General features: G+C 49.3%; 1 protein-coding gene across 3 annotated transcripts; it reads left to right on the top strand.

Moving 5' to 3' along the window:
- Window positions 1-156: 156 nt before the first annotated feature.
- On the top strand, window positions 157-4989 carry POLR3C (RNA polymerase III subunit C). Of its 3 annotated transcripts, none has more exons than XM_079329584.1 (14): window positions 157-164; window positions 293-540; window positions 948-1203; window positions 1553-1738; window positions 1846-1934; window positions 2191-2295; window positions 2371-2463; window positions 2538-2618; window positions 3215-3408; window positions 3489-3639; window positions 3893-3994; window positions 4419-4468; window positions 4546-4695; window positions 4782-4989. In XM_079329584.1, exons 2-14 carry the CDS (start codon window positions 394-396, stop codon window positions 4861-4863), a joined length of 1686 nt encoding a protein of 561 aa, XP_079185710.1. In that variant the 5' UTR covers window positions 157-164; window positions 293-393; the 3' UTR covers window positions 4864-4989. The 3 variants fall into 3 exon arrangements, with proteins under 3 accessions (XP_079185710.1, XP_079185711.1, XP_079185712.1); XM_079329585.1 differs by lacking the exon at window positions 157-164 and having other exon boundaries at window positions 171-540; window positions 3215-3266; window positions 3348-3408; XM_079329586.1 differs by lacking the exons at window positions 157-164; window positions 1553-1738 and having other exon boundaries at window positions 171-540.
- Window positions 4990-9782: the final 4793 nt, after the last annotated feature.

Below are 9782 nucleotides of genomic sequence, written 5' to 3'. Positions count from 1 at the left end.
CGGGGAGCGGCCTGCGCGCCCCCTGGTGTCAGCCTCCCAGTGGGAACCGGGTGGCGGCAGGGGAAGAGCAGCGACAAAAAGCGGAAGTGGCGCGACTAAAGCGACTCTCCGGAAGCGGAAGTGGCGGAATAGGAAGCGGGCCCGGGACGCGGCCAGGCCTGGTGGTGAGAGCGGGACGGCAGCGGGATCCCTGACGGGGCGGGGGGTCCCGGTCGTGGGAGCACACGGCGGGGGCAATCTCACCTGGGAAAACGCGGGGACCGCCGTGTGAAGGCTGATCCTCCCCCGTCAGGGGATACAGGACCTCTGCAACAGGGTCAGCATCTGTGCCCTCTCTGGCCACCCAGCTGTTCTTTCCCCCCGCTCCATTCTTGGGATTCCGGAGCCGCCGGGATGACGCAGGCGGAGCTGCGGCTCTGCTCCCTTCTGCTCCAGGAGCACTTCGGGGAGATCGTGGAGAAAGTCGGGAACTCCCTGCTCCGGACAGGACCGCGGCCGCTGCGGCTCTTGGTGGGGGACACCGGGCTGCTCCCGGATCAGGTACGGGAGGGGAGACTGGGAGGAAAACCTAGAGGAGGGAATTTTTAATGAAATAAGTCGGTAGTGGGCGGTTCATGTGTCTCTGAATAATTAATTTGAGAAGAAGGAGAGACTCTAATGCTCCGTAGTGAACAAATGCAGGAATAGAGTCCAGGAGAAGGGACAGATTGCTGGGAAAACCTGGTGAAGGACAAGGAATTTTTAATAAATCAGGAGGGAAGATTTTAATGGAGTAGGTGGTTTGTATTTCCCTGTAAAACTAATATTTGAAAGAGCAGGGAAATTCTGATTCTCCCTGGGGAGACTGAGATCTGGGCAGGGAGGGAACACCCAGGAAGACTGGAACCGGGCCAGTCTTTTAATTGCCATTAAGAGGCAGAGTCCAAGCCTCCCACTCTCTCCCACAGGTGAAAAAGGCCCTTTGTGTCCTAATCCAGCACAGCCTGGTGCGGTACGAGGTGCAGCCCCGGGGCTCTGTGGAATATGAGGCACGGAGTGAGCGCATCCTACGGATCCTGCGGTACCCCCGCTACATCTACACAGCCAAGACGCTCTATGGGGACCCAGGGGAGCTGCTGGTGGAGGAGCTTCTGCTTCACGGGCACCTTCCCATGAGCTGCGCTGTTGCCAGGGTCGCTGATCGCCTCACTGAAACCATGGAAGGTGGGAAGGAAGCTCCTCCTTCAAAAAAAATGGGATCTGGGAGTGGGTTTAGTTGGTGCGTTGGACCAGAGGCACTATAGGGTGTTCACAGCCAGGCTGTGGTGGTGGCCATGGTGTCACCGTGTACTCCTGGGCCTCAGGAGCATCCAGAATCAGGGCTTGGACAGGCTAATGAAGACCATGGAGGGTGGGACGCTCCTTAAAAAACAAGGATTTTGTATTGGGTTTGTGAATATGGTCCCAAAGCGTCTGTGGCGTGCTCACCACAGCAGTGAGGATGGCATGACCACATTCTCCGAAGCCTCAGGAACATCCCAGATCTATTCACACTGTCTGTCCTCCCACCCAGATGGGAAAACCATGGATTACACGGAAGTGTCCAGCACTTTTGTGCGCCTGGCAGATACCCACTTTATCCAGAGGTGCCCGGTAGTCCCGGAAAGCCCCCGGAGCAGCAAGGCACCTCCGGCCCCTGCACCAGCCCTGGCCATTGCCGAGAAGGACATGTACGTCGTGCCTCGGCTCAGCCTTGTCGGTGAGAGCCCCTCGGATCTTGGGACCTGGGGAGCCTCAGGCAACACCCCGCCACTTGTTGAGGCCACAGTGATGGGTTTGATGGGAAATAGTGTCTTGGCTTTACAGGGAAAGGGAAGCGGAGACACTCGTGTGATGAGGAAGAGGAGGGGGAGAGCAAGGCCAAAAGGCAGAAGAAGGAGGGAGGAAGCTCAGAGGTACTGGGAATGCTTGAGTGATGGTGCTCTCGGTACTCTCGCCTAGAAATCAGGACATGGGAAGGGTGGGATCCATATTCCCAAACGTGTTCTGGGGACACCAGGTGGTCACTTTTTCCTCATTTTTTGTGTGTCTTTTTCTTCTTTTTCTGGCTCTCATCTCTCAGTTTTGTGTCTCCTGTTCCTTAGTTTCCTGCCCCATTTCCGTCTGTTTTCTTGCCCCCTTTCCCTCACTTTTTGTCCTTGTACCCTCCAGACTCCCCCAGATGATGGCATTTACTGGCAAGTCAACCTGGAGCGCTTCCATCAGCACTTCCGTGCCCAGGCTCTGGTCAGTGCCGTGGCCAGCCGCATGGACCAGGTCTGTGGCTACCCCCTCCATTCCCACTCTGGAGCTGAGCTCTTGCCCCTCTCATTCCTGCTTTCCCCAATGCAGACCAGCAGTGAGGTGGTGCGGACGATGCTGCGCATGAGCGAGGTGACCACGGCCTCGGGCGCGTCCCACACGCAGCCGCTCTCCTCCAATGAGGTGGGTCCTTGGGAGCCCCTGGGGAGCTGCTATCCCGTGTAATCCCGCAATGCTCCTTGTTTTTTCTGCTGTAGATATTCCGATCCCTTCCAGCTGGGTACAACATTGGGAAGCAGGTGCTGGACCAGTACCTGGCACTCCTGGCCGATGATCCGGTGAGCCTGAGGACCAGGGCTGGGGACACCCTGGGGCTTTTCCAGCCTCTGTTCATTCCATGATTCCTTGGTTGTTTCTCAGTCTGAGGGTAAAATGTGTTACTGAGAGTTAAGAGAGGTCTTTAACAGATACGGAAGATTTTTAAAGTTAGTGAACAGATATAAAAGATACTGAATAGGTACTGAAATTGTTGATCGAGTATTAAATTTATTTTACAGACATTGAAGATATTTAAGAGATGCTGAATTTATTTAAAAATACTTGAGTTATTTAACAGAAATGTAACTTAGTTATCAAGTATCCATGGTACTGGAGAGATAAGTAAAAGATACTGTAGATATTAAAAGATACCAAAGTTATTTAAAAAATACTAAAGTCATTTCAAAGTCATTAAAGCTACTTAAAATTCTGACAATGAAGATATTTAAGAGCTGTTAAAGACATTTAAAAGCCTATGTTTTCAGGCTGTTAAAGTCCCAGATCTTTTTTTCCCCAAACCTTCTTACTCTTCCTACTCTGGATTTTAAGGAAAAAATCCCTATTTTCCTTCCTTCAGGGGATGTCCTGAACTTTTCCCTGTTGTCTCTCCCTGCAGTTGGAGTTCGTGGGGAAGTCGGGGGACAGTGGTGGGGGCACCTACACTGTCAGTATCCTTTGTGAGGAACTTGGTGTTCTCAACCAGAAACATTCCCAACCTCTGGAATTGTCCTTTACCTCAGCCCCTACAGACCTGCACAAGGCCCTGGTGTCCCTGGCCACGGCCACGCTGGAGTCCATTGTGGAGGAGAGGTGACGTGGGGACCCGGAGCATCCTGGGCTTCCCCCAGCCCCTTCCCACATCCCTCCCTCATCCCACTCCTCCTGCACAGCTTTGGCTCCCGCTGCGCCAGGATATTCCGCCTGCTCCTGCGCAAGAAGCACCTGGAGCAGAAGCAGGTGGAGGATTTCGCCATGATCCCAGCCAAGGAAGCCAAGGACATGCTCTACAGGATGCTCTCAGAGAACCTGGTGTCCTTGCAGGTGAGGGATCTCCAGGATTGTGGGGAACTTGGTGTCCCGACAGATGAGGGAGCTCTGGAATCCTGGAGATTTCCCAGGTGTCACAGCTGTCCAGGTGAGGGGCACTTCTGGGCACTTCCAGGTGGTCCCACCTGGAACCTGGACGCAGGCAACCTTTTGGGGAGGGGGAATCCTACCAGGTCGGAAACACAGGGACACCTGTGGGGAGGGGGGGTGCCTCCACTCGGTTCCCACCATATCTGCCCCTCCACAGGAGATTCCCAAGACTCCGGACCATGCTCCATCCCGTACCTTTTATCTGTACACGGTGAACGTGATGGCTGCTGCTCGGATGCTGCTTCACAGATGCTACAAGGTGAATCCCAAGGATCTATTGGACTCCAAGTATCACAGATCCTGGTCTATCTGTGCACTCATTTCCAGGGAATCCAGGCCCTGCTGCCAGCTCCTGCTCCAGGGAACTGTTGCAGCACCCAGTCCTGGAAGTACCATGTCCAGTTGGCCCTCCTTCTGATGCCACAGGGATGGCAGCAACACTGCCCTCTGCGTGTCCCCCCGTTGGATTTTTGGGAGCATCAGGTCCCTTGGTGCTCCCCAGTACACCTGGGCTGGGGGCTCACCTGATTCTTGTCCCTGTAGAGCTCCTTCCTGCTCCAGGATCCAGGTGTCACAGCGCCCTCCCTTGTGATGCCACAGGGGTGGCAGTGACTGTGCCCATGTCCCCACATGGGGCTCTTCAGTGCTCCCCAACACTGGGTACTCACCTGTTTCTTCTTCAGAGTGTGGCTAACCTGATGGAGCGAAGGCAGCATGAGATGCGGGAGAACAAGTGAGTGGTGTGGCTGGCCTGGTGTGGTGGGTCCAGAGCTGCCACTACCATGTCCATGTGTCCATGTTCTCTCCTAGGAGGCTCCTAGAGAAGTCCCAGCGTGTAGAGGCTATTCTGGCCTCCATGCAGGCCACAGGTGCTGAGGCGGCACAGCTGCACGAGGTCGAGGAGATGATCACAGGTCCCGAGCGGCAGCAGCTTGAAAACCTAAAACGCAACGTCAACAAGTGAGGGGGGATGGAGAAGGGGGTTAGGGTGGAGAAGGGGGTTAGGGACCCTGTTGGGGGGCTGCCTATCACTGTCTGTCCCCCAGGATTGATGCCAGTGAGAACCAGGTAGATGAGACCATCTTTGTGCTGGAGTCGTTCATTGAGAGCACCATGAAGAGACCATGAGGGAACAGGACAGGAACAAGAATATGGACACAGACAAGGACAAGGATATGGATGGGGGCAGGAACCAGATACCTCTACCCACAATTCTTGTGCCACTGAGAAGAATAAAACAACAGTTGCTAATGCTCCTGTGTGTCAACTGGGTGCAGGGACACAGGAACAGACAGGCACAGCCACACAGGACAAGGGAACATGGACACACAAGACTCAGGGGACACAGGATATGGATATGGACACACAGAGGGTGCAGGACACATGGTGAAACACAGGACATAGACTCAAAAGAGTAAAAATCTGTAAAACCCAAGGGGAGGTTAAACAGGAAATTCAGCAGACAGAAACCTAATCCCAGGTGCAGGCCCTGGGACTTGAACAGTGACCCTTTTCCCCTCTAAAAAAACCTCACTGCCCAAGTTCCCTGATAGCAGTTTAGAGGAGGCCTCCGAAGGCAGACAGGGTTCTAAGTGGTGGCAGCTGGGGTCCCAGAAAAATCCTGCTCCGTTCAGAATTTTTAGGAGCCAGAAGCCCAATCCTGGCAATAGTGTCTGAGTGTGTGTTAGTATCTGAGTAAGAAAAAATTGAAAAAAAACCAACTACAAAAAACCAACCCAGGCCAAAACAAAAAAAAAAGCCAGCAACAAAGGAAAAAACCAACCTCACAAACGCCAAAAAAAAAACCCGCAAAAGCTCCAACACCCCCAAAAAACCCAAACTCATCTGTGTGAACAACACGGGTCACTGCTTTGGGAGAATTAAAAGGTTAAAAAAAAAAAAAAAGGAAATGGGAGACATACATAAAGCAAAGGGTTGAAACGGCTGGCTGCTTTGGGAACATCCCTTTAAATATGTTTTACGATCCATCCATTTGTTCCATTTTCATAGACCTTCATGCATAGTCAACTGTTTCTGGGGACTGTTTAGCATGGCCACTCCTTGGGTCCGCCTTTTCAGAGCATGCGTGTTTTTTTGCTTGTGGTTTTATTCTTCTCCTTATCCCTTTTAATTTGGGTGGTGGTCCAGCCGGTGAGTGTCGATAATTGTCTTGTCAGCTGCAGGGATCCCCATCACGTGTTCACGGGCTGTTATCTCTGATTAAGCAGGTAGTTTAGGCATACTACCTATAAAAAACTTAATGTCTAACATTTTCTATTCACCGAGACTATATCCATATAGAAATGCTATTTTTACTTTATACGTGTAGCGTTCATCGCAATACTTGCAAAGAGGCAACAACACGTCATGCATTGCTAACACTCTGCAATCCGGTCCCAGCCCAGCCCCGGTACCGCCCCGCAGCGCCGGGCCCGGTGCCGTGTGCAGCCCCGGCTGGGCCCCAGGAGAGGGGGCCGGGCCGCGAGTGATGGTCCCGCCCCAGCCCGGGCAGGAGGCGGTGCCAGGGCGGTACCGGGCGCTAATTCAGGGGCGGTACCGGAGGCGGGGCCGGGCGGTGATTCAAGAGCGGTACCGGGTCCATGGCAGCATCTGACAGGTCAGATTTCAAGCTGTTTTATATAACAGGAAACTGGTTTTTTCCTTCTTGTAGGCAGGATCATTGCCTTTGCATGGGCAAAGGCACTGCATATTTTCCATTTAGGAAGAGTTAGGGAACTATTTTAAAACATAGTCCCGGAGGCAAACAGCTTGGCTTGGTATTTCTGTGTGGAAATAGAAGAATAGCTCTTCTGGTTTTCCTCTGATCTTTCTCCCACAGCTGTTTCTGTGTTCCTGATTTCTGTTTAGGTCAGGGACGTGTGGCTCAGAGCTCAGGAGCTGGATATGTTACTGACCCATGCCAGGTTGTTCTGCACTAGTGCAGGTGATGAATTGCAGGATGGCTTGGGAACTCGGAAACAAGGAGGAGAAACTATTACATCTCTTTGTGAAAAAAATTGGCTACGTCAGAGCATTAATTCAGGGAAGTAACACTTCATCTTTAACATTCTGTGCTCTGCCATCCTCACTGTGAGCCCTGAAAGTCTCCTGAGCTGTTCTCATACAGACCTAACTTGTTTGGTCAAAAAAATCTAATTTTTGTTTGGACAAAAAGATTTTATTACTGTGTGCAAAGTCATGGGGAAGATTTATTCAACATCTCTCAGTGGGACATTAAAGCTCTGCTTTCTCTTTTCTTGAACAGAGACACAATATTACTTTATATCATTTTTATTACAGGCTTTTTAAAAGTTTTTGAAGAACCAGAAAGACTGTTTGCGCATATGTGTGTGATGTTAATGTCCATCCTCTCTCCAGTGTAGTATGGGAAAAAAGGCTGCAGAGCTTTCTACAAGGGACTGTAAGTGCAAATAACGAGAAGCCAAAGGTTAAGTCATGATGATTTACTATTTCTTAAAATAACCTGATTGATTTAATGATAGCAAAACCAGTACAAATAGAAGACTGAACTTGGGAATCATGATGGTCATCTTGGGTTTAAAAAGCTTTAATGGGTTTTGGAGACATTTATATCAGACCTGGTTTGTTTTTATTCCCCTTTTATTAAATTAAAAAAAAAAAAAAAAAAAAACAACCCTGATCCTTCACTGCTGCTGTGATGTGTTACAAAAGGCCATCTTCCTCCACTTGGAAGAGGTGAGAGATGGAGCTAAACCCAAAAGGATTTTCTGCTCACTGATTGTACCTGAGTTTTAGTGGGAATTCTCTGCAAAATCTGATCAATTGTTCTTGGCTGTGACTGTGAGGGGAGTCAAACATGCCAGCCCAGATCTGCAAACATGCAGTGCCAGAAGGAGAACCTTTGAAATATAAACCTGGATTTATTCAATGACTCATGGGTGCCTGCTGGGCCCAGATCCTCTGTACAAACACTGTGCAGGGAAAAGGCAGGACTGCACATTCCTTGTGACAGGAATTGAGTTGTGGGGGAGTTAAATAAAAAGGAGATGCAAAGGAGGGAATTGCTTCTACCTGTAAATATTCCTGTGCTAAAGGAGCCCTGCCCAGTCTGACTGCTGGCCAGTGCTCCTCCCTGACTGTCCCCTCTCTTGGTGAGATATATTAAAGATATAAATATGAAAAATATAAATAGAAATATATATTTAAGTATAATTTTAAATTATGGGTTTTTTTGTTTGTATTTAGTCAGAGGTGGAGCTTTTAAATAAGTAATACTAAAATTAGAAAAATACAAATATATAATATACCAAGATATAGATATACATAAAATAGAAAATATTAACAATATAAACTATAAATATATAATATATATATAAAATTAATATTAATATTATAATATATAAAATACATTATATATTATAATATATAATATATAAATATTAGCAATATAATAGTATATGATAAATAATAAAAATACTATTGTATATATGACACTCTTCTATCCGTGCCTGAGCAAAAGGTTTTACCTCCTGTACTAAACCAGGAGAAGCACAATGACATTTCAACATGCACTAAGCATTAAATAAGGGCTTCAAAAGAGAAATCTGGGCAGCAGTAACTGTAAGAGCACTTGGCTTCAGTCTAACAGGCAAGCCTCAGAACAGCTCTTCACCTTTAGTGCTGCAGAGGTACTTCCAAGACAGTCACTAGAGGTCAGACATCCAATCTTATCACCTTTATCTGTGCTGTGAAGATTGCCAGCCCTTAAGGCCAGCAGATCCTGCACAGAGAATGTGGCTCCTGCATCACTGGCAGGGCTCAGAGGTGCCTTTACCTGTGGAAGGTCGGCTGAAACCATCCAGGTCTGTGCACAGCAAATACACGTGAACGAGCGGAAGAAAGCTCTCCATGTGCTTCCTCAGGTACTTCCCAGTGGCACTGCTCAGACACCAGAGCTCCAACTGCAGCAGGTGAGTCCTGGAGTGCCGGATCAGCATGGCCACAATGGCCAGGGAGGTGTGTGAGCACTGGGCAAGACAGTGAGCCTGCACCTTGACACCACCTGCGAGAGCCAGGACTGGCTCACTCTGGAGAGACTGAAGGAAACCTCGCTCCAAATCTTTGCTGGCCGATGCTGACATCAATTTCCCCAAAGCCTGAACGTGCTCTGCGGACAGCAGAAGTTCTCCTTGCTGGGGATGTCTGGTAGCTGTCTGTAAGGAGCTGCACCAAGATTTGTCCATAGAAGCTTAACTGTTTCCCTATTTTAGGGGATTTTTCAGATTTCTGACAAGTCAAGCTCATCTCAGGAAGTTGCAGCATGGTTAAAGAGCCTGCAGCTGGTGAGAGTTCCAGGCTTCTGTTCTGCCCCACAGTCTGCAGCTCTTCCAGGACACTTTTGGTGATGGCTTTGAAATACTTGGACAAGACGTGTCTGTGATCCCTCGTGATGCTCTGCAGGATGGGGGTGCCCGATTTCAGCAGCTGGAGCACCCCAGAATTGAGGTGAGCTGACAGGAGCTTCACAGGGACAGGGTTCAGATCAGGCTGAGGAACAGAGCGCAGCTCCAACGCCAGGAACCAGCTCTCCCGTGTAGGATGCCTGAAAATCAAGGTGAGTGTATCCTCCAGGGTCTGTAACACAATAAACTCAGTCATCTGCCTATTTTCCACAGTTTATCAGTTACACTCACTGAACATGAAATGGTCTACTAGCTGGCCAGAGGATAAAAAATATTAATGAATTACAAGCACATAAATATAATTCTCCCAACATTTATGCTGTGGGATTTATGCTGTTATACTGAACACTCTGGACATGTCTGAGCTCATCTGCAGAGGAAAGCTGAGTATTCTGGGGTTGATCAACACACTGCAATCTCCACAAATTCACAGAACAGATGAAAGGAGGAAAAATTCCCTCCTCAGGTTCATAATTTTCAATAAGGCTTTACACAGAGCTGAGGGAATACATTTTTTTCTGCAAAGGTGATCTCATTTGGGACTTCTCCTGACATGTTCCAGCTCGGGGTGGGACTGTGGGTGATGCAGCTGGGTTACATCTC

This window comes from Erithacus rubecula (assembly GCF_903797595.1).
Source record: "Erithacus rubecula genome assembly, contig: SUPER_33_unloc_1, whole genome shotgun sequence".
Taxonomy (NCBI): Eukaryota; Metazoa; Chordata; class Aves; order Passeriformes; family Muscicapidae; genus Erithacus; species Erithacus rubecula.
The sequence above is the reverse complement of the archived record's forward strand: the minus strand, read 5'-3'. Positions and strand labels throughout refer to the sequence as shown.

Bases quoted from the DNA above. Each gene is read 5' to 3' on its own strand.
- POLR3C (XM_079329584.1), top strand. From the start codon at position 394: ATGACGCAGGCGGAGCTGCGGCTCTGCTCCCTTCTGCTCCAGGAGCAC. The intron at 1,935-2,190 runs GTACTGGGAATG...TGTACCCTCCAG, and splicing joins AGGAGGGAGGAAGCTCAGAG to ACTCCCCCAGATGATGGCAT. The intron at 4,469-4,545 runs GTGAGTGGTGTG...GTTCTCTCCTAG, and splicing joins CATGAGATGCGGGAGAACAA to GAGGCTCCTAGAGAAGTCCC.